Genomic DNA, 24693 nt, shown 5'->3' with positions numbered 1-24693 from the left:
AGGGGGGACCATTTGCCATGTTTGTTAAAATGTTCACAACAGTCCTTGAAACGGAGCCGCAGAGAGCCAGGGCAGGGATTCTGTGGAAATGACTGGCAGGCTCAGAGCAGAGAGCCATATGTTTACATCAAGGCCTGTGCTCCTGGGGTGGGCACCACGTGACCAGGGGACAGTTTTACTGCTCTTCAAGAGCCAGATGGAATTGATCAACTAGAGGACATGCAGAGGAGGGTGATCAGGACACGGAAGGGACTAGTGAGATCAGTTGAAGAAGCTAGAAGTGAAGGCTTAGGATAGAGAAAGACCCATAATATAGCTATCTTCAAGTATTTGAATTGCTATCAAATGTAAGATTAGACTTAATATCATAGAATCATAAATCTATATGGAGAAAGCAGATTAGATGCCATCAAGTTAAATGATTTGTCTAAGGCCATACAGATAAGGGCAGCTAGGTGGTTCAGTAGATAGAGTCCTGCAACAAGAAGTTCAAATCTGGCTTCAGACACTTAATAGTTATGTGACTCCAGGCAAGTTACTGAACCCTGCTTGCCTTGGTTTCCTCATCTATAAAATGAGCTGAGGAAGGAAGTGGTTAATCACTAGTATTTTTACCAAGAAAACCCCAAATGGGGTCACAGAGAATCAGACATGACTAAAATTACTAGACAAGAACAGCAAAAAGATCATACAGATAGTAACAGAGCTAGGACTTGAACCCAGGTCTTACTCTAGATTTAACACTCTTGTTGTTATTCTGCTTGACCCTACGAGCAGAACCAGGAGTACTAGGAGAAGGAGGTTTCAGAGAGGCAAATTTTGGTTCAATACAAAGAGAAATTTCCCAGCTGTTATAACTGTCCCAAGGTAGAACAGGTTGACTTAGGAGACAGTGATTTACACCAGGAGGTCTTGAAGTAGAAATTTGCACAACCACTTCTCAGGGATGATGTAGACGGCATTCTTGTTTAGATGCTGAATCCTAGAGCTGGAAAGGACCTTAGAAATCATCCAGTGCAGTCCTTGCTCCCAATAGCACCATTTTACAAGTGGCTTACAATAGATGATTTCAGGAGTCCTTTCCAGTTTTAAGGTTCTGTGGACTGGTTAGTTATAGCTAGATTGGCCCAGGTCCAGGATAAAGACGTTTTCCAATCTGAAAAAAAAAAGGGCGTTTGTTCTGATCATAGACTAGCTTCCCAAGGTGGGAAGGCAACAGAAAGCCTTTTTGGAAAAACAACTGTGTGGCCCAGGGTCACACAGTTAGGAAGTATCTGAGGCCAACTCTAAACCCAGGACCTTCCTTCTCTAGGTCTGAGTTTACTTTCTAACTTGATTTTTCATGAAGGGGTACTTCCCTATCAGTGCAGATGACTGGCCACTTTGGCTGGATTTTATAGTGTTTAAGATTTGCCTGGGGCAGTAAGAAGTTAAGTAACTTGCCTTGAGGGGAGAGGAGCCAATGCCAAGAGAAATGAAGAGATTTATTGTAGGCCCCTTAAGAACTTAAAAAGACTATAAGAATAACTTTCTTGTTGAAGCACAGGGGAAGGATTCTGGAATCCAGGTTCTGATCCTGCCCAGTCATTTGCTCAGTATCATAAAAAGAGCACTGAACCTGAAGTCAAAAAACTTGGGTTCAAATATCTTTTTCTAAATATGTGACCTTGCGCAAGTCACTTAGCTTTCTAGGTCTCCACTTCCTAATAAGGGAAATTATATTACATTATCTCTGTGATGCCTTTGAGCTTTACATCCTATAATCTTCTGAAGCCAAGACCTTTCTGGGCCTTGATTTTTATATATTTTTTAATGAGTGTAACAACTATTGGATTGGTCTAAGGGTCAGATGAGATTATGGGTAGGGAATCAGTCTTGGAGGTCATCTGCTCTAGCACTCTGTTCCTGGAATAGATTGGAAGAAACTATCCCCAGTCAACCACAATATCTCCATATCAATCAATCAACAAGTCAATAAATGTTCACAAACCATGTTTCTAGCCCAGAGCTGGAATGTGCTTTGGACTAAATGTAAGAAGGAGGGGAGACCTGGAGCCATACCTTAAGGAATTAAGAGTCCTTGGATAGGAAAAATCAGGTTAACATTTGAAATTGGGCCTGATTGCATTTTGTAATGGTGGTAACTATTTCTTCTCCTTTACTATAATACACTTTGAAAGCATATATTGCAATTAACCAACACTGGCCATTTCAATATCATGGAATAAAAGCCAAAAGGTTCATAATATCAGATTTAAAACTGGAAAGGATATTGGAAATTATCTCCTCCCTCCCCCCAATTCTGATGAAGAAAAGAGAATCAGGATTTTAATATAGGTCTCTAATTCCAAAATCAGTGCTCATCTATGGATTTACTTTTTTTTTTAAACCCTCCTCTTCTGTCTTAGAATCAATACTATGCATTGGTTCCAAGGCAGAAGAGTGTTAAGGGCTAGGCAATGGAGGTTAAGTGACTTGCCCAGGGGCACACAGTTTAGGAAGTATCTGAGGCCAACTCTAAACCCAGGACCTTCCTTCTCTAGGTCTGTGAGTTTACTTTCTAACTCGATTTTTTCATGAAGGGGTACTTCCCTATCAGTGCAGATGACTGGCCACTTTGGCTGGAGTTTATAGTGTTTAAGATTTGCCTGGGGCAGTAAGGAGTTAAGTAACTTGCAAAGAAGTCTCAGCCACCATGACATAGAGGTCAGGCAGAAGTTCAGACCAGTTTCCTACTATAACAATACTGCCTTTTGCATATTTGCTGATTATAAGGATAGAATCTTGGAATTGTGTATAGGGAGGGGTTTGGGGGACTTGTGCTCTGAATCAAAAAGTGTTTAGAGCAAAAAAAAATGGGTTTTCTACAAAGACCTCTCTATATTAGCCATTGTCAAGGATAGAATTTTGGGAAGAATAGACCATGAGTTAGGCTCAGTGGTACTGTTCATCATGGGCTTCTTATTTTAGCATTCTATCCTTAGAATGCATATTGTCTTCATCTAATCTAACCCTATCATTTTACAGAGAAGAAAAATGAGACTCAGAGAAGGAGAGGGAAAGCAGTTTTGCTCAGGGTCACACAGATTTAATGTTAGTATTAGCACTATATTGCTTGGGTGATGGTTTTTCTTCCTTTTTATTCTTCCTGCTTTCCTGCCTTCTTCCTTCTTTCCTTCCTACCTACCTTCCTGCTTTCCTGCCTCCTTGCCTTCCTTCTTCCTTCCTCCCTCTCTCCTGCCCTCCCTCATTGTAGGGGGTGACCTCTAGAGATCAAGAGGAAGCAGCAGAAAGTTCACTAGTTTGGGGTTCAGAAGAGCCATGTTCAGATGATGGTTCTGCTGCTTTACTACTTACTTGGTCACCCTGGGCCCATCTCTTCTCTCCCTGGACCTCCACAGTAAAATAAGAGAGGTGAATTAGATGATCTCTAAGGTCTCTTCTAACCTTAAATTCTTTGATTCTGTGACTTCTGATAAGCCTGTGGACTGTGCCATCTCAGGAGGAGGTCTAAGAAGTGAGGACTTGCTGTATGTGAATGACATATGGCTCATTCACTGCCAGTGACATTTGGAGACAGACACACTTAACTTCCTCCTCCTTATGACCTTTTCCATTCTTCAGGTGCATTGCCACTAACCCTACCCCACCCCCCTTGCCCTAGTGAATTCTAGCAGAGAGGAGTTTGGAGATCAGAGGGGACAAGGGCTCAGATGAGTTTCTAGGAATCAATGAAGCCAACAGAGCCTTATTTATCATTATCTTTCTGTAAACACGTGGGGACCTGTGCTCAGGGAGATCAGCAGAGAGCTAAGGAGCTGGTTGTAGATGGGGAATGACAGGCTACTTTGACCAATGGGTCCTTGGAGAAAAGAATCGACCTGTCTGTCTAGTTCAGGAAAGGGATAAGATTCGATAAGTTCAGGTATGATGTAATGAAAAGAGCACCCATTTGTGAGCAGGATGACCAGTATTGGAATCCCAGCTCTGTTGTTTCCTACTTGCATGGTCTTACACAAGTCCCTTCCCCTTTTGAGGCCTTAGTTTTCTCATCTATAAAATGAGGAGTGGAAGATAGTTTGGAAAATATCTAGGATCATTCTTCTAGCTCTAAATCTGTAATCCCATGCTTTTTCCTGAGCTTCAGTTTCCTCATCTATAAAATGAAGACAAAAATTGATACCACTCACCTCCCTAGGTTGTTTTAAGGAAATTACTATGTAAATGTGCTATTATTACAATAATCCTTGTGGGAGGTGGTGAAGATTTGTGTTAAGGGTAAAGGGTGGCAATAATAAAGAGGAAGGAACAGATGTGAGACACTTGCAGGGGGGCAAAAAAAACTCTAGTCCATCCTGGGCTGTGTCAGCCCTTCTGTCTCCTACCATTATGGGCTGGTGGTCTGGGATGGGCCAAACCAGACAGGCTAAAATAAGGATATAGTGGTAGTATAAGTCCTGGCCCATGTCAGAAAGTTGATTCTAAAACTCCTGTGGGTTCTGAACTTCTGGAGATCCGTATTCTCTGTACTCTGGAAGCCCTAGGACCAACTGAAGCTAGGGAATATTTCAGTGCTCCCTAGGGTCCTAGTTTGGTCTGACATGAGAAAGGTCACATCTCTTACAGAGTGGAATGTATTTGTTGTGTGAGAGAGGATCAGAAGTTTCTCAAGGATGAGATTTTCCTTAACGTTTTCGAGCTAGCTGCGGCAAGAACTCATGAATATAGCAAGCATTTATCTAGTATTTAGTATGTGCTGGGTCCTGTGCTAGGCTATTAGACAGATAAAAAACTGTCTCTGCCATCAGGTAGCTCACAGAGTCCACTGGTGGAGACAATACACAAACAACTATGTACAAACCATATATAGACAGGAAGATATATGACCTTTCAAGGTTCCTTCCAGGTATGGAGGTATGGATATGAGGCACAGACTGGAACTTTCTCTTTATTCTGTTCTTTCAGAAACAAGCACATAGGGTGATGAGACCTATGTCTGGAATAGAAAGCAGGCCATAGACTAGAACCCTGCTCAGGGAGGCTAAAGGACATGGTGGGAAAAGATCTAGGCTGATTGGTAGTCTGGATTTAAGTCCTGACTCTTACCACTAAAAAAGTGATTTAACACTTTTCCTGAAAAGCTCCAATTCCACACCTTTAAAATGGAAGGAATTGGACTATGGTCTCCAATATTCTGTGGTCTAAGGTTTCTTCCAGCTGCAAAGGTTCTATGTGTGTTTTTTTCTGTGATTCTATTTCATGTCAGAACTGACCATTAAAGATCATCCAATTTAAGTCCTTCATTTTAGTCAAGTCAACGTGTATCTTATTAAGTCCCTTCTATGTGCTGTGCACTGCACTAAGCACCTGGGGATTCAGAGAAAGGCCACAAAAAGTCCCTGTTCTTAAGGAGTTCCCATTCAAATGGGGGAGACATTGTGTCAACTAGGAATGGAGAATGGATGGAAGATAACCTTCAATGGAAATTCCCAGCAAAGATCATGTTAAGGTGTTAGAGGAAGAAACTCTACCTATCTATCAATAGATAGATGCTATCATTCCTTACCCACTCCCAGGTGTGTTTCTGTTTGTTTATGTGTATAGTGCATGTGGTGACATGTTTCTCCCACCCACACCAAGGTCCACACCCAATTCCTGCCCCATCAGCCTTTTCTATAGATTGGAAAAATAATATAGTGGTGAACACACAGATTTTAAGTCAAAAGACTTGGGTTCAAATCCTAGCTCTGCTTTTTGATAACTGGGTGACCATTGGCAGTTCCCTTAACCTCTTGGAGTTTCTTTAAAATTAATGAATTAGATTAAATTAAATCTAAATTAAATTTAGATTAGATCAAGAAGTTCTCATCCTGTGGACAGCAAACCAATGATGGGGGTCAGAGAAATGGGCAGAAGGTGTGGAGGAGGGAGGAACTGTAAGATGTTGAAATTGTAATGTATTTTCTCACTCACTTGATTCATACAGCAGCTATATTAAATGTTTTGTATTTTTTTGTAACATAAAAAAATCTGCATCCTTGAAAAGATTGGGAAACAATGGATCATAAGGTCCCTTCCAACCTCACATCCAAAGAAGGACTGGTAGATAGGCTTCCCAAACAAGAATCAATACTTGCTCCCTATGTCATTGGCTAACAGCATTTTTGGATGAACTCACAAGTAGTCCTGTCCACTACTCCCATCTTCTTGACTCAAGTATTCTTTCTACTTGAAGTAGAAGCAGCTTTTCTTGACAAAAGGTGTGGTAAAGTGGGATGGGTTGAGGGGATAGAGTTTTGAGAAGAGGCTAGGATATCCCTGGATATGATTAATAATCTCTCTCCTTTCCCTATATGTGCCTATCCAGATCCCATCTGATGCCGAGGCTGAAGGAATCGAGGTCCCACGAGTCCTTGCTCAGTCCTAGTAGTGCAGTGGAGGCGTTGGATCTCAGCATGGAGGAGGAAGTTGTGATCAAGCCTGTTCATAGTAGCATCCTGGGCCAGGACTACTGCTTTGAGGTAAAATCCTGGAATGGGGGGCCACCAAACCCAGGACAGGAGGATAGGAGGTCCCCTGGATGTTATCTCTTTTCCTTCCCAGTCTTAATATTGTGTCACTGGCCTCTCTTCTACATGACTCCTCCTCTAATAGCTAATACTTTATGGTACTTACAGTGTGCCAGGCACTGTGCTAAGTTCTTTACAATTATTCTCTCATTCAATTCTCCATACAACGAAGGAAGTGGGTTCTATTATTATCTTCACTTTGTAGTTGAAGAAACTGAGGCAAACAGGTTAAATGACTTGCCCTGGTCATATAGATAGTAAGTGTCTGAGGCCGCTTTTGAACTCAGGTCTTCTTGACCCCAAGCTGGCTCTCTACTACACCACCTGGCTGCCTCCCAAACCTGTAAATCTCCCTGTTGCCTATTGAGTAAAGGTGAGACACCTTGCCTGGCATTTGAGGCTCCCCCCTCCCCACACACACACACACCTCCCCATGCCAACAATTCAATTCCACTCTGTCTTCCTAAATTTATCTCACACTACTCCAGGTGTATAGAGGAGGCTGCGGTGTCATGGAAGAAGACTGGATTTAGAGTTAGCAGCCCTGGGATTAAAATCCTGGCTTTGCTACTCACTATCTGTGTGACCTGAAGTAAATTGTTTCCCCTCTCTGGGATTCTCTCTTTGTCTGCAAAACAGGAAGGTTGGATAAGGTGATTACTAAGGTTCCTTTCAGCTCTAATGTCCTATGATTCTTGATGTTTTCTACTCCAGCCAAACTGTATTGTTCACCTTCCCCAATATATATCCTAAGCTTAACTGAATCGTGCCTTTGCTTATGCTGTTCCCAGAACATGAAATCTCCCCTCCCCATACTCACTGAAATCCTACCCAGCTCAGACAATACCTCTTCTAAGAAGCCATCCATGATAACTCCCTCCCCCAAATCAATAATGACCCTTCCCCCATTTGTATCTTAGATACCATTGTGCACCTCCCTTTGGCAATTGTGATATTCTGTTTCATATCACAGTAATTGAAATGTATCATATCCTCTACCATGGCCCTGTCCAAATTCAGTGTCTTCCCTAGAGCCTAGCACAGTGCTTTCTTCTGTACACCTCATCAAAGCCATGATTACATCTCTGTTGGCCCTCCTTCTGTGCATGCATATTCTGCTCCTATACGCTTTCTCTTCCTGTGAGATTCCCTTTTTATTTTGAATATTTTCTCCTAGTTACATATTTCATGTTCTTTCCCTCTCCCTCAATCTCCCCTAGCCCCCCCCCCCTTAGCCAACACACAATTCCACTGGGTTTTACACATATCATTGATCAAGACCCAATTCCATATTATTGATAGTTGGACTAGAGTTATCGTTTAGTGTCTACATCCCCAATAATATCCCCAACAGCCCATGTGTTCAAGCAGTTGTTTTTCTTCTATGTTTCTCCTCCCACAGTTCTTCCTCTGAATGTGGCTAGTTTTCTTTCTCATAAGTCCCTCAGCCTTGTTCTGGATCTTTGCATTGCTGCTAGTAGAGAAGTCCGTTATGTTCGATTGTACCACAGTGTATCAGTCTCTGTGTACATTGTTCTCCTGGATCTGCTCCTTTCACTCTGCATCAATTCCTGGAGGCCATTCCAATTCCTGTGAGATTCTTGTCCATACAGCAGGCATATAATAAGTGTTGATGGGAAAAGGGGAAAAGAAGAAAGAAAGAAAAAAGGAAAGAATCAATTTATGGTTTATGGCAGAGCATCAAGGGAAGCAGAAAACATTTTTTCTCACTCCCATCACTTAAAAGTTGTTGATGCCATTGGAACAGCAGAAACTAATCCAGAAGAAACTGCTTCTAGCTGGGAGTAGGGAAAGAGGCAGAATCTAATTTCTTTCCTGCCCAACCTAGAGTGGAAAGGAGACTGTGGAGGAGAGGGCTATCTCTCATTTGGCCAAGACATTGTATCCCCCAAGGAGGTTCAGGGCCAAATTCTCCTCTTGCCTATAGAAAAAGCTCCCTGTAGTTTGGAATAAGACAGGGGACAAAAGAGAAGGAAAAGGGTAATTGACCCCTTAGGAAAAATCTACTACTTAATGGCTACATAAATGCTGATGAGCCATTCATTTTCTCTTTGAACTTTAGTTTTCCTCATCTGTAAAATGGATATTTTAATCCTCCTGCTTCACAGGGATGTTTTAAGGACCAAAGGAAACAATATACATAAGCACTTTGGAAGAACAGTGTATTAGGGCTGGCCTGTAAGGGAGGCAATGTGGGAACAGAGAATGAATGCCAGACTTAGTCTCAAGAGATTTAGGTTTAAATCCTAACTCCTTCTCTTAGCAGCTGTATTATATCGCATAAGTAATTCAGGAATAATAATGAGAGGCAGCACAGAGGTGTCAAACAGGCTGCCCACTGAACCAGATTAAAATGTCATGTTTAACAAAATAAATGAAAATACAATAGAACATTTGTTGTTGTTCAGTCATTTCAGTGATGTCTGACTCTTTGCAATCCCATATGGGGTTTTCTTGGCAAAGGTACTGGAGTGGTTTGCCATTTCCTTCTCCAGCTTATTTTACAGAAGAGGAAACTGAGACAAGCAGGGTCAAGTGACTTACCCAGGGTCACATAGCTAGCTAGTAAGTATCTGAAGCCAAATTTGAAATTGGATCCTCCTGATTTTAGACCTGATACTCTATCCACTGTGCCACTTAGCCGTCCTACATTAGAACAAAGATAATGTTAATATGCTCTTTTCTAAGTCAATATATTATCTCCTGTGCCCCTTATATACAGTCTAGTGGACCCATTTCCATTTGACTTTGGCATCACTGGCCTTGGACTCAGGAAGACCAGGGTTCACATTCCACCTCTGTTACCTATTGACTGTATGAACTTCTTGTTGCTTTAGCACATTCTCCAGGATTGTTACCTACCAGATATTTATTGGTCAGCATTGATAGAAGGACTTATCTATACCAATGGAATCAGATTTAGATGAGTAATAATAATGACTTCTACAGGAAAACATTTATATAGCACTTTGAGTTTAGCAAAGTGCTTCTCATTTAATTTCTAAATGGACCATATTTTCCATGTTAAATGGGGATGACAGTACATGCAAATAGCAACATTGGTGGGGGTGGGGGTGGGGAGAAAGCTTGGAAAATTAGAAAGCATTCTAGAAAGGTGAGCTACCATCACCCCATCATCTTCCTCAGTATTATTCCAATCAAGTTGAGGCTTTTTAAAATCTCTATCTCTCCTGAACTTTCCTCAGGATTGGGTCAGCCCCTTTCTGATCTCAAGCTCTGCTCAACATGAGACTAGATAAATTAATCACAGAGTGGGCCTGCATTTAGGCAGATAGTAGTAGTCTATGGTTTTCCTCAGTGGCTCCAAAGATTCTGAGTCTAGGGCATTGAGGATGGAACAGTGCCAATGGTTTCTCCTTATTTCCTCCATTAGCTCCTTTAGCCTCCACTTTGAGATCATTTCTCAAAAGATAAACTCCCATGATAATTATGTTTAATTAGTGGAACCATCCATCTGAGGGATGGATATATTAATGTAAATAAGTTGCATCATGGAAATTAATGAGTCCTGCATTTTTCTTTCTGGTCCCTGTAAACTCATGACATGAGGCTTGGCCTCCAGAACACAATTGCCCCCTATTGATGGTGCTGGTGGAAGAAGTAGAGGAGGAAGGGAGTATCTTTTATGAGAGAGCAAGTCTGTAACTGCTAGGGAACTGTGGCTCTAGGAGAGACTAAGAAATGTGTTCGTGTGTGTGTGTGTGTGTGTGTGTGTGTGTGTTTTGTTCTCCTTCCTGGCCCTTATCTGCTTTCTCTTCCCTAGTGGGTTATTCAGTGGCAGAAGCAGCAGAGATTTAGACTCAAGAGACCTGACTTCTAGTGTTAATTCTTTTTACTTATTAACTCTGTGACCCCAGGCCAGTCATTTCCCCTTTTAGAGCTTCCATCTCCTCCTCTGTAAAATGAGTAGGCTGGATAGGAGGATCTCTAAGGTCCCTTTCAGAGCAAACATCTCATAACTTTTACGTTTACATAACCCTTGCACTACCTACTTTGCAGGATTGTTGGGGGAGTGGGGAAGCACCTTGTAAACTTTAAAATGCTGTATGATTGTGAATTATTATTATTATTATTATTATTATTATTATTATTGGGGTGATGTTTGTTATTCATGATTCTTCAGATAAACAGAATAGTTAAATGAAAACATGTTGGATTAGCAATCAGAAAACCTTCCTACAAATTCTGGTTTTGCTACTCATTACTTATGTGACCTTGAATTTGTCATTGTTCTATCACTTTCAGTTGTGTCTAACTCTTCATGACCCTATTTGGAATTTTCTTGACAAAGATACTGGAGTGGTTTGTTATTTCCTTCTCCAGTTCATTTTACAGATAAGGAAACTGAGGCAAAAAAGGTTAAGTGACTTGCTCAGAGTCACATAGCCAGTAAGTATCTAAGACTGTATTTGAACTCTGGTCTTCCTGACTTCAGGCCTCCCACTCTATCCACTACACCACCTAGCTACTCAATCTTGAACTAGTCATGTCTCATTTTGGAGCCTCATTTCCCTTATCTGTAAAGTGAGGTGGCTGCACTATGTGAACTCCAACCTCTTTATAATTCTAAAGTCTAAATAAATAGCCTTTCACATGATTTCAGTCTGTTCCCAGGTCTATTCTCTCTACCTTTTGTTTTCTTACTTTAAAAGTTTTGTATTAAATGAAAAGAGGTACCAAGAGTGCTGGACCCAGAGTCACAAGACCTTGGATAGAATTCTGGGAATTCTGCTTCCTAGATGTTACCTTAGTTTCCTCATCTATAAAATGAAAAGGTTAGACTAAACTATCTCAGAGGTGTCTTCTAGCTCTAAATGATCCAGTGATCTCTAAGTCCTTTCTCTTTCTAAGTCCTTTCTCTTTCAGATATTCTGAGAATCTTTGGATAAGAAGTCAGTTGCTTAGGGATGGAGGAGAGTATCTGTCTATCTACACACATACATGCCTATTACCCACAAATAAAAAAATACACACACACACACACACACACACACACACACACACACACACACACCCCTCTATGTGTGAGTATGGTATGTCTGTGCTTAGACATTCTATTACCTTGGAGCTGTCCAGCATGTAGAAATAAAACATCTTTTTGGTTATTACACCATCTTTCCTCCTTTCCACACAGGTAACAACTTCCTCAGGAAGCAAGTGCTTTTCCTGCCGATCCGCAGCTGAGCGTGATAAATGGATGGAGAATCTTAGGCGAGCTGTGCATCCGAACAAGGTAAGATTTGGGATTTGGTGAGTGGATGGCTTCGGCCATAGGTCTCCCTCCTGGGACTACCTCGCTTTTGTCAGACCTCCAGCGTAGTGGCAGTCTAGGTCATTCCTACCCAGGTGGGAAGATTGAAATTAGATCTACAGAGGTCCAGAAGGGTAGAAGTGCTGAGGAGGAGAACACAAGAATGTGGAAGAATGGGATTATGTCAAGAATGGGCTGAGTTTCGGCCAGTTCTGTGTGGAGGTACCATATTGGATAGGATAATAAAGTATACTCCCCTGAGATGTATGCTGGCCCATAATTTTACATTTTATTAGACATCTAGGTCCCTTTCCATCTACATCTCCTGTGGTTCTTCCTGACCTGGGCTTATAAAAGCTTGGGACTTGAGAATCCAGTTAATACCATTGATATTGAATAGTCCTTAGCATCTCACCTAGAAATTCCCACATTTTGGAGGGGGAGAGAAATGGTCTTTTCTGCCATATGTGACTCTCTGAAACAGTTGTATTTGCAGAGCTTTTAAAAAACTGCTAGGAACTGGGGTTGCCCCTTCCAGGCATTTCCTTCCTCTCCAAGGCCCCCAGTCTCCCTAAAACTCTTTGCTTTCCAATTCAGATTCTTTGCAATCCCACTCTCTCTCCCTCATTCCCTACTGTTTGATGTGTAGGATGAGAAGTTCTACTCTTCAGAAATAAAAAAAAAAAATTATAGAAAGTTGGAGTTAGAAGAGATTTAAAAAAAAAACAGAGAGCATTAGCATGCTAAAGCTGGAAGATACTTTAGAACACATTGTAAAAACATTATATTAGAATATAGAATATTAGAACTGGAAGGGACCTTAAGGATCATATAATAATACATCCCTCTCACTTAGCAGATGAGAACCCTGATGCTCAAGAACATTCATTGTTAGCGATGGAAGGAATAGAATACATATCCCCCAATTCTCAGGACACTCTTTAACATGGCCTTGCTACCTCCTTTTATATAAACTGTTAAAGTAATCTGCCTTTTTGTTTTAAGACCCCTAAAAGATGCCTTCTTTTCTGTTTAGTTTTCCAAAAGACATTGCAATTTGCCATTTGAGTTCTTAGATTGTTTTTTACTCAAGATGGGAGGTTAAAGACAATCCAGAAATTATTCAGAAGGAAAGAAGGATTTATAGAGGATCCACTAAACTACTCTTTTTTTGATACCAAACTCACAGTAAATTTTGGCTTGACTATTTCAGACAATCAAACCAAATAAGTTCTCCTTATTCTGGGCCTCAGTTTCTCAATCTATAAAATGAAGAGGTTGAATAAGATGACCTCTAACATCAATTAAAGGCCTAGCATTATTTGTTTTATGTTCTAATATTCTGTTTTCCATAGACCCAATTATAATAGTCTATGTTCTTTCTTCTCCATTCTAAAGTCTCTTCCAACTCCAAAATTCTGAGTTCTCTGTTCTAACATGATATGTTTTAAGATTTCTTCCTGCTTTGGCATTTCATAATTTGAATTGACTCTGGTGAGTTGGGCCATTAAAAAAAGAAAATACAGAAGGAGGACCACATTTTGCAATTAATTGATTGAATTACATGGTAGAGAGGAAGGGGAAGCATTGCTCCCTCCCTGCCTAATCTCTAACTGTCCATGTGTTCCCTAGGACAATAGTCGGAGGGTGGAGCACATGCTGAAGCTCTGGGTCATCGAAGCCAAGGACCTCCCAGCCAAGAAGAAGTATTTATGTGAACTGTGCCTGGATGATGTCCTTTATGCACGGACTACATGTAAATTAAAGACAGACAATGTCTTCTGGGGGGAACACTTTGAATTCAACAACCTGCCACCGCTCAGGAATATCACGGTGCATTTGTACAAGGAGACTGACAAGAAGAAGAAAAAGGACAAAAACAACTACCTGGGGCTGGTGAACCTGGCTGTGGCCTCTGTGTCAGGGCGGCAGTTTGTGGAAAAATGGTACCCTGTAGTGACACCCAATCCCAAGGGCAAGAGTCCTGGCCCCATGATCCGCATCAAGTCCCGATACCAAACTGTCAGCATCCTCCCTATGGAGATGTATAAGGAATTTGCTGAATATATCACCAACAACTATATGGCTCTGTGCTCAGCGCTGGAACCTGTGCTCAGTGTCAAGAACAAGGAGGAGATGGCATCAGCCCTGGTGCATATCTTGCAGAGCACTGGGAAGGCAAAGGTACAAGTCAAACCCTACATGTCCTTCATGCCCAGCTAGATAAATGTGTGTAGCAGACACTTGTATAAACATATACACACACAGTCCTATTGAAAGCACAATTTGCTTTCTGCCCTCTAGCCCTTGACTCAGGGACTGAAGTCCTAAAGGAATTGGGTAGCCAAGCCAGTCATCACCTGGAATTTGCTTTCCCTTCTCTCCAAGGAGAGAGCTGAGGTTGTCCCAATCCCAGATGTTGGGAGACTGAACATACAGAATTTAATGTTGAGCTGGAGAAGGCTTTAGAACATAGAATTTTAGCCCTGGAAGAGACCTTAGAACACAGAATGATAAAATATAAAGCACAGAATGAATGTAATAATAACTGCTATTACATAGCTTTTATCATGTACCAGGCACCATATTAAGCATTTTACAGTTTTTATTTCATTTGATTCTTACAACAGCCCTGGGATATGGGTCCCATAATCCCTGTTTTACAGTTGAGGAAACTGAGGCAGAGCCCAGCATCACACAGTATTTGAGGCCAGACTTGAATTCAGAACTTTCTAATTGTAGACCCACTGCTCTCTCCACTGCAACACATAGTTTTAAGGGCTTTCAGGGACCTTAGAGGTCATATAATCCAGGGATTCTTAATGTAGGGTGCTAACTTTTTTTAAAAAATATTTTGGTAACTATTTCAATATAATTACATTCTTCTGTAATTCTATCTGGATTAAAGATTTATTAAAGGTCTATCTGGATTTAAAGAACGTTCTGAGAAGGGGTCCGTATGCTTCACTAGACTGCCAGAGGAAATTGACCCAGAAAAGGTTAATAACTCCTGAGCTTGTCAAACCCCCTCATTTTATAGATGAGAAAACAGGATGCAAGTGGTAAATTAGCATATCCAAGGTAACAGCTAGGAATAGAGCTCAGGTGTGACTCCTAATGCAATTTTTCACTGTTCCAAAGCTACCTTCTGATGAATTTTTTTCCTTTGGAGTTTCTCTCTACCCATAGCACTAGTGAAGAAACTGAGACTGACCTTAGACCCAGTATCCAGGTTTGATGTATACACAACAGGTGTGGGATTGAGTCTCTGCTACTTCTAGGTTCTTACCTCTAGGGAAAGGTCAAGATTATTATAGGATTTAGGGCCCTGGTCTGACATGTGAAGGCTCTAGGATGATGATGTGGTGGCTTCTCCCTCCCTGAAACCAGACTCACTCCATTGGAAGTTAGGCAGCTCTTAACTCTTATAGACAGTCAGCACTAAAAGGGATGTCAGAGACTACCTAGTCCAACTCTTCTATTTTACCTCAGGGTAAAAACTGAGAAACTGAGGCCTCCAAAAGGAAGTGACCTCTGCCCTAGGTTACACAGTAAATTAATGACAGAATCCAATTTCTTTACTCCCAGGGCAGGGCTTTTTCTACCAAGACCAAACTGCCTCTCCTCTCCTTTGAGTGTACCCAGATCAAAGCCCCTGTCAGAGCCCCAATTAACTGAACTATTTGTCTAAGATGGTTAGTCAGCACTTGGGGAGGAGGATAATTTGTTGGGCAAGTAGGAATCTGTCTCTCCCCTGCTGGCTCTGTTGAACCTGCTGGTACCTGCTCATTACTGAGGATTAATGCCATCGGAAGTGATTGGTATTCGAAATGGGAGAGGAAGGGCTACTGCCTCTGGTTCTGATCTGGTTAGACCCTGCTTCTGGAACATGGGTTGGTGGCCAATAACCTGAGTCTCAGACCTATAACATTACTTCTTCCTACTCTGGAGAGGGCAAAAAAGGGAATCCCTTGCTCATGCTTGAGGATATCCTTCACATAACCTTGACCTAAGAAGCAAAGGTATCCATGAAACATGGGAGAGTCAGTGTGAAATAGTAAAAAGAGCAATGAAATTGGTGTCAAAAGATCTAGATTTGACTCCTCTGTATTAATAACCTCTGAAAAGTTGCTGTTCTGTTTGAGCCTCAGTTTATTCAGCCATCAAATGGGAGGGAAAGGAGGTTGAGTCAATTGGTCTTCCAGGTTTCCTTCTATCTTCAATATTATGTGTATCAATGGTTTGGATTTTGTGACTTTCCCTCTTCTGAGCCATCTCTCTCATATCTTACAGGTTACCCTGCCTCTTGTATCATGCTCATACACCCTACTCCTGGCCTGTTACCTCCATAAAGAAGGAAGTTTCTCTCTCTTCTTCCTCACTCTTGGTGGCCAGACCCCAAACCAAGTCTCCCTATTTCATCCATAAATTAGACACTAGGAAAAATACCTGGGCCCAGCTGGGTTACATCTTTTTGTTGCCTGAGGAGGGTGGTTTTCCAACCAGTGCTTCAGTCTTCCTCTCTCTAAAATGGGTGGTACTACTTGATCCTCAACTATAGGGAATATCTTGTGGCAAATTGGTTGTGTGAGCCAGGGAAGGCAGCTGCCTTCAGTCTTTACTGGACTGGAAAGAAAAGGCAAACAAACCTCAGCCCAAATCTAGAGAAGTCAAATTTTTTTTTCTCCCTATGCCTGAGGTTCACTTGAAGGGAAACTCGATACCATGGGGAGTGCCTCCCCCCACCCCAAAAAAGTCAAAACAGTGAAAGAAACAGCCCCACCATACTCAGCTTTGGGCAAAAGATAAAATCTATGGTTCAAGCTCAGTCACTGAGCACATTCAATAAGCACATTAGGACCTCAGTCTCTCTCTGAATCTGTCAATGCAGTTGTCCCTGGAGGAGTATCTGACTTTCTCATATTTAAATATAATTAGATTGTTGTTCATAAGATTGAGAGCAGGAAAGGGGTCTTAAGAACAATCTTTTCTAACCTCCTCATTTTACAGATGATGAAACTGAAGCACAGTCAAGATTAAATATTTGCCTAACATTAGAGTAGCAAGGAACAGTCAGTACTTGAATCCAGACCCTATGCTTCCATATCATTATAGCACCTTTGTGGGATATGTAAGTTAAATATATCCACTTTTTAGACCTCAGTTTCCTTCACTTTTTACACAGAGAAGTTCAGTTGGATAAATGTCTAAGGTCCCGTTTGGTGCTCACATGTTTGAGTTTATGATCTTTGAGGTAGTTCCATCTTTTAGCCCTGATTTCTCCTGGGTCCCAGGCTATTATAGTCCTACTCTTCAAGGCCAGTAATAACAACTGAGATCCAGGTAACTAAATCTCTCCTTATATTTCTTAGTACCTTATTCACTTACCCCATTCTCTTCTCCTTGCCTCCCTCCCTGGAGAAAAAAAGACCTCATTTCCCTTTCAAAAACCACAATAGCACATTGAATAGGTGTGATTGATGTACCTAGAAAAATCAGCCTTTGGACTATCCAGCTTGTAGGATAAATCACTACCAGAAAGAACATCCCTCAAAAAGATTTTTTTCATTCTGTATGCCTGCTATCATTCCTAGTGGGGAGGCATAACTAATGCTTTCTCTAGGATAAGAAGTAAAGAGTGTGATGCTGGTGTTCTGCCTGCCTGGGCTCATAAGAAGGTCACAGTCATTCATTCCCCATGCTAATGCCCTAGGCACTGTGTTTTCCTTGATGCTATCAGTAAAGGCCAAATCTGCTGAAGAGGTTGAAATGTCAAACCTTCCTTTTTGTAAATAGTTGCCCCTATTCCTGCTTTGCTAGTACTCGCTATATGTAAGATCTTGGGCAGGTCATTTGCCTTTCCGAGCCTCAATTCTTCATTTATAAAATTAGGGGAGTGGCATGTCGTTAGCATCCAGTAGCAGATAGCCTTAAAATGAGACTAGAGTTTAAGTCCTGATCTTCAACTGTTACTGTGTGGCACAGGGTAAGTCAATTAACCTTCTGTTACAATCCTATCAGACTCTCTAAGGCTGTCTGCCTTGGTGTAGGGCTTTTCCTCACTACTAGAATAGTTCCCTACACTTAATCAAATCAGAAGCTCAGACCTCCCTCCCTCCAAAAAATGAGGACATCTGTCTAATGATCTCTAAGGCCTCTTCCAACTTTCAGTCCAGTGTTCCTTCCCCATAGCCTTGCTGATGGCCCAAGAGGTCAGTGATAAGATATAGTCTGCCTTCTCATATATTGATGAGGAAACAGAGAAGTGGCTTACCCAGAGTCACACAACTAACAGACTGCAGTGCTAAGACTCAAACCCAGATCCAATAATCTTGCCACATCACACCACACTACCTAGAACAGATTAATAATCTCTTGGGAAGATGAATTCTCAGAGTCTTTTCCCTCCACCTTAAAGCGGAAGAAACAGGTTCTTAAGAGGATTGACTTCTCAATGACCAGAGTGGAACTGATTGCCCATTGAAAATGGTAGGGAAATCCTCTCTCTATGTGACAGTGCTTTAATAGCCACCAAGAAGTCTACTTGGGGTTCTTTGTGGCATATGTACTTATATATGTGTGTGTTTATTCATATATATTTATGTACATACACACACACATTTGGGGGCATGGGTGAGAGCGGGACAGAAATAGAGAGACAGAGACAGTTTTAGATAGGGAGGGAGTGGTATGGGGAAGATGATTTTCAAAGAAAGCCCTACTGGGAGGATAAGGTCTATATAGCTCAAGGCACTGAGTCTGGGATAAATATTTAATTATAAAGGTAAACATACTTTTTAAAATGTTTCTAGGCCAAGGGTATTTTTGCATTTGCATGTTAATTTGGGCAGGGAAGACTTTTTATGTCTGATTTATTTTGTTCTAAGAGATCTCCAAGCAGAGTACTAGACTGAGAGTCAGGAGATGAAGGTTGTGGTCCCAACTTTACCATTTACTGGCTTTGTGACCTTAGATAATTCACTGCTCCTCACGATTCCTCAAGATCTTTGTTTATAAATGGTTAGACTCGATAGTTCCTTCAAATTTGAACATTCTGTATTCTATTTTCAGTTCTAAAGCCTTTCTCAGTTAAAAAAAAAATCCCACAATTCATTGACACCCACAAGCCAGCCTTTTACTACCACCCTGACAAGGTTCCCATGGGCTCTCCCAGAGTTATGGCTGTGGCAGGGTTCCCTTTACCAGATCAGCATTTCAGTTGCCCACAACCAGGCTATAAAACACCAACCAACCCAGCTGCCTAAAACCTCTTGGCCTTCTGGGGCTCAGTCCAAGGGTTTGATTTGGTTATAGCATTCATAGAAATTAATTTGGTTCCTTTAAGTAGCAGTAGCAGAGTAGGACGGGGAAAAAGAGGGTACCGCTCAGGGTGAGGACCCTTTGGGGAAGCCAACTTTGATATACAGGGCTGACATTTGAGGCAAGTCAGGAGGAGGGAGGGCTTTGAAAAAGGAGGGACTGAGGATAGAAGGAAATACATAGCAGACTTTCCTTCCCTTGACCTTACTGTAAAGGATCAATGCCCACTCTGTAGGGGAGCACTCAGGTGGAAGTGGGGAAAGGTTTGCCTGCCCCATATCATCTTCAGTCAAGTTTTGTTTTTACAATGTCACTCTATTTCTGCTTCTTTGATGTCCTGTCACATCTCAGAGAAATGTTAGAGTTGGAAGAGATCTTAGAACACAGAATGCGAGCCTTAGGTAACCAACCCCTTCTTTCTACAAAGAGAGAAACTGTGGCCCAGAAAAGATAAGTGACTTGCCCAAAATTATACATTTTAGTTAATGACAGAGTGGAGATTGGAATCTATCTGTAGCCATAAATGGAGTCATAGAACATTAAAGCTTGAAGGGACTGGTGTGCATGAAATGTCAGAACTGAAAGAGAAATCAGAGACCCATAATTCTTTTACAGATGAGGAAACTGAGGCACAGAGTCACACAGTGATATATCTTCAGAGTCATTATTAGAAGCTAAAACTCTTAACTTCTAGTTTAGTACTTTCTCCCTTCACTCCATATGAACTTATATTCTTAGAATTAAAAGAAATTAAATTAAAATTAAAGACACCTTAGAGGTTGTCTAGTCTGAGTACAAAGATCTGCTATTACATCCCTCATAAAGAATCCTCTCCTGGGATTCTGTGGATTGAATTTTGACAGGACTCTGTAAAGGGAGAGGCTCTTCTTCCATACTGTATGAACTATCTAGATTTGGATAGTTCATGTTTTCTGAAAGCAAGTCTCACTTGAAATTAGAAAAAATCGGAGTCTCAGGAATTATCTGAGATGTTGTTTTTCAGGGAATAGGATCCCGGTGGAACTGTCTCAGTCTATCTGTCTAATAGGTCTAGAGAGATGAAGGCAGTACTGATCTTGGGCCCCGTGCAATATAATTATAGAAAGTTAGCTTTCTTAGAGAATATTCCCCAGGGAGACTACCTCACACCTGGGTTTCAGTCAGCCCAGAGAACAGGTGCCCCACTATGAAAGGTGTGTGTATTTTATATATACATGTGTGTGTGCATATTTATTTGTATGCTTGAGTTTCATCAAAATAACAGCTAATCAGCCATAGACTTAAATTCTAAAACCTAAAAATTGGAAGGCAAATCAGTTTCCCCATTCTTAAAATGTTTTATTGGTACTCTTCTTTTAAAATATCAAGAAAACATCCCTTATAACAAATAAGTACAGTTCCGAAAAATAAATGGGCACGTTGGCCATGTCTGCTTTTCAATTTGTACCTGTAGTCTACCAGTCATGTTTCATAATCAATCTACTGAAGTCAAACTAGATCACTGAATTGATCAGAATTCTGAGTTCTTTCAATGTTGTTTTCCTTTCCATTTTTGTGAACATCATATAAATTCATCTCTTGGTTCTTCTTAGTTCTCTGTGAATCAGTTCAGATAGTTCTTTCCCAGTTTTTCTGAATTCTTCATAAGTCATTTCATATAATGAAATAATTTGTTCCATTACCTTCATATGCCAGTTTGTCTAGCCTTTCCCCAGGTGACCAGTATCCATTTCCCATCCCCTTCCTTGCTAAAGCACCAAAAAAAAAAAAAAAACCACTCATGTACATCAAGTAATATATGAAACCTTTCCCTCTCTTTGATCTCCTGGAATATATGTCTAGTAGAAGCATCACTGAGTCAATGAGTTTATACCATTTAGTGACTTTTTAGTGCAATTCCTTCTAGAAGGGATAGACCAAGTAATTCACAGTTTCATCAACAGTATATTGTGCACCTCTCTTTCCATAGCTCTGTACCCCAAACATTTACCATTTTTATGTTCTCAAATCAGCAAGCATATATTAAGCTCTTGGAACTGCCAGGTAATTACTAAGCTCTGGGGTAACAAAGGGTGTGTGTGTGTGTGTGTGTGTGTGTGTGTGTGTGTGTCTACTCCAGATCTTACATGAGAACAGAGACTGTCTCACTTTTGTTTGTATCCCAGTTCCTGCCATGGACACTTAGTAAGTACTTAATAAAAACCTGATTTTTTTGTTGATTAATTCTGTGAAGATGGAGTGAAGAGGCTTAGGGGAATAGAGCCAGACTTGTGTAGTATACTAGCCTGGGAGTCAGGAGGATGATACTGACCCATATAACTTTGGATATGTCACTTTCCTTCTTTCTCTGTCCAGTTCTCTTTTCTTTCTCTGTCTTTACCATCTTTTTCCTTTTCTCCCACTACTTTCTTCTAGCTACCCTCCTTACTCCTGTTCTGTTTTAATATATCCATCCTGTTTCATCCCAACCCTGCTCCTTCCCCACTCTCTCCCATGTTGCTGGAAGGTTTTCCTTGTTACCAGTTTCTCTTCTTTCTTTTAAGGAAACCCCCACCCCCCATCACCACCAACCCCACACCCAGAAGCCAGGAGAGCTAATTGTGGCAGTGAGAGGAGGAGGAAGGGGGGCTTTGTTCCCCTTGAGGGATTTTACAGGCAGCTTTGAATAGATGGGTGTTGGTGGGTTTCTTTTTTAAGCTTCCCCTGCTGAGGGGAGGTTTTTCCCTCTTGGTATTTCCCCCAGAAGCATGCTGTGAAGGGGATCTGACAACAGCGATTTATTCTCTGTAGTGAAAAACACAAAGGCACAGAGTTCAGTCCTTCTAAGAAGACGAAGGCGGCTCTCCCTGGTGCTACCTCATGGCTAGGTTGTTTTCCCAGGCAGTCATGAAATCTAGAATCCTCTAATCTTAGAATCCTCAAAACCTCTGAATTTTAAAAACTATTAGAACAGATTTGGAAAAGGCAAAGACTTTTAAAGGTAGTCCAATCCAACTTCAGACTCCACGTAGGAATCCTCTTGTATCAACAGCAGATGACCATCCACATTCTGTTTGAACACTGCCAGTGATGAAAAGAGGGCATTACTTACCCAAGCAGTCTATTCATTTCAGGATAGTTCTGATTAAGTTATTCCTTAAAATAAGAGACAGACTCTGCTTGCCTGTTACTTCTGTCTATTGGTGATCGTAGTTCTGCCTTCTTGGTCTAAGCTGATGAAGTTTATCCCTTCTTCCATATGACAGTCCTTTAAATATTTGTAATAAATCAGTAAGCATTTATTAAGCAGTTACTATGTACCAGACACTGGGCAAAAAGCTATTGTGGTTGCCTTGAATTTCTCTTAATGGCTGTCCTCTGCACATCCTCCTTTTTCATTCCCTAGCCTCCCCAAAGTCCCAATCCTCTGAAACCACCCCCTTGGGACAATCTTGGCAAAAGAAAAGCAGGGAAGGAGGCCATCCAGCAGCTTTAGTTACCACCTCTCTTCAGCAGAACCCAGGTTCCCAGAGGCCCCTCTGGGATTTCAGCTGGCATTGGGCTAAAGGGGGGTATTGGCTTCTAAAATTCTCAGAAATTGCTTATGAATTTCGAACTCAGCTGACAGAGGTAGCAGTAGGAATACCTGGCCAGAGCATGTCTGGAGTTCTATCAGATGCTTCTCTTCTCAAGGGGAGAGGAAAGGGTCACAGTCTTCTTGACTGTAATTTAAACCTGTTTACTATACACATATCAGCTGGGTCAAAAGCTGAGTGAGTATGAGCATGTGCAGATCAAAGATTAGATTGCAGTTGGTTCAGCTCTGGTCCCTAGAAGGAATTTTCCCCTCTTCTTTATGAAGACAAGATTTGGAGTCAGAGGACCTGGGTTTAAAGATCAGTACCATGAGGGGCAGGTAGGTGATTCAGTGGATAGAGCCTGGAGATGGGAAGACCTAGGTTCAAATCTGGCCTCAGACACTTCTTACCCTTGTGACCCTAGGCAAATCACTTAACTTCCATTATTGGTCTTCTTCCTTGGAACCAATACACGGAAGGTGAAGATCAACACAGGTACTTACTGGCAATGTGACTGAACAAGTTATTTATCCTCTATGAGCCTTATATTCCTCATCTGTAAAATAAAGAGGTTGGACTAGGTAATCTCTAAGATCTGTACCAACTCTAAATCCTATGATCTTGTTTCAGACTAGTACAAAGAAGATTTTAGGTAGTGGTGACACAGAATAATTCATATTCACCTTCTACTTTAAGATCAGTGAAACACTTTTTTCTTAATACCCTTGAGATAGGTAGAGCAAATATCTTGTCCTCATTTTGCAGACGTTAAATGACTGACTGGCCCATGGCCACCCAGGCAGGCACTGTTGTAGTAGAGGTACAAACTCAGGGCTCTGGACCCCAAAATTGTTACTGCACTGCATTGCAATGGACTTGAACCCCCACCTCTAACCCTATGAGGGAACTGGAGGGATGTTTGTTCACAGTAGGAACCTGCCATATTGGGGTGAAGAGACCCATTGTCAGATAGGAAAAGCCCTGTCTGCTTCCCAACAGAACAAGAAGGACTGACCCCTCCACAGAATATGCTACCTCAGGCCCCCAATTCACTCCCCTCTGCAGGACTTCCTCACAGACCTGATGATGTCCGAGGTGGACCGTTGTGGGGAGAACGAACACCTCATCTTCCGAGAGAACACTTTGGCCACCAAGGCCATTGAGGAATACCTTAAGCTGGTGGGCCAGAAGTACCTGCAGGACGCCTTAGGTTGGTGTCACTGGACATGGAGCCAGGGATGGGAGGGAGGAAGAGGGTTGTGTGAAGCCTTGGGAATCATCCTGAATGGGGTGGGGGAGAAAGAGCCATGGCTCATACCCTGAAGAAGCCCCTGATATAAGAGGGAACCAAAGTCCTTTGCTTAAACAGGAAACCAGAACCTTCTCTCTCTCAGGCATCTCCTTTCTCCTAGTCTAAGAGGGAAAATGCTTTCCCCCATACCTCACATTTAATAATAATATTGCCTGAGGCTGCCATCCCACACAGCTCAGGGGACCTCATACCACCTTTCCATGGTGGGGATGTCTCTTTGCAGGTGAATTTATCAAAGCTCTGTATGAGTCAGATGAGAACTGTGAGGTGGACCCCAGCAAATGCTCATCCTCAGACCTACCTGAACACCAGAGTAACCTGAAGATGTGCTGTGAGCTAGCATTCTGCAAGATCATCAACTCCTACTGGTCAGTGTGCCCCTTGCCACCCTTACCTGCTGCCCCTACTGTGTACTACTGTGTTCCCTGAGACTCCCTCCAGCCCCCTGCCTTGCCACTGCTGTTCCCCATCCCTGCCTGCTGCCCCTGCTTGTGTTCCACTGTGCCTCCCTGGGACTCTTCCCCACATCCCTGTCCTGCCACTATCATCTCCCATCTCTGCCTGCTGCCTCTGCTGTGTACTACTGCACCTCTCTGGATTTCCCCTCACCTCCCCTTTCCTCTACTGCTGTCTCCCATATCT

The 24693-nt window shown here is 41.8% G+C and overlaps 1 protein-coding gene across 1 annotated transcript in view; it reads left to right on the top strand.

Moving 5' to 3' along the window:
* Nucleotides 1-24693, top strand: part of LOC123237373 (DAB2 interacting protein) — a 184328-nt gene that overhangs the window by 138058 nt on the left and 21577 nt on the right. Inside the window, exons 3-7 of the mRNA XM_044664258.1 lie at nt 6368-6521; nt 11746-11844; nt 13495-14046; nt 23805-23949; nt 24275-24419. Coding sequence (XP_044520193.1) covers nt 6368-6521; nt 11746-11844; nt 13495-14046; nt 23805-23949; nt 24275-24419 — 1095 coding nt within the window. The remainder of the gene's footprint in view (nt 1-6367; nt 6522-11745; nt 11845-13494; nt 14047-23804; nt 23950-24274; nt 24420-24693) is intronic.

Source organism: Gracilinanus agilis, chromosome 2 (genome assembly GCF_016433145.1).
Source record: "Gracilinanus agilis isolate LMUSP501 chromosome 2, AgileGrace, whole genome shotgun sequence".
Classification (NCBI taxonomy): Eukaryota; Metazoa; Chordata; class Mammalia; order Didelphimorphia; family Didelphidae; genus Gracilinanus; species Gracilinanus agilis.
Note: the sequence above shows the minus strand (reverse complement) of the source record. Positions and strands in the feature narration are given on the sequence as shown.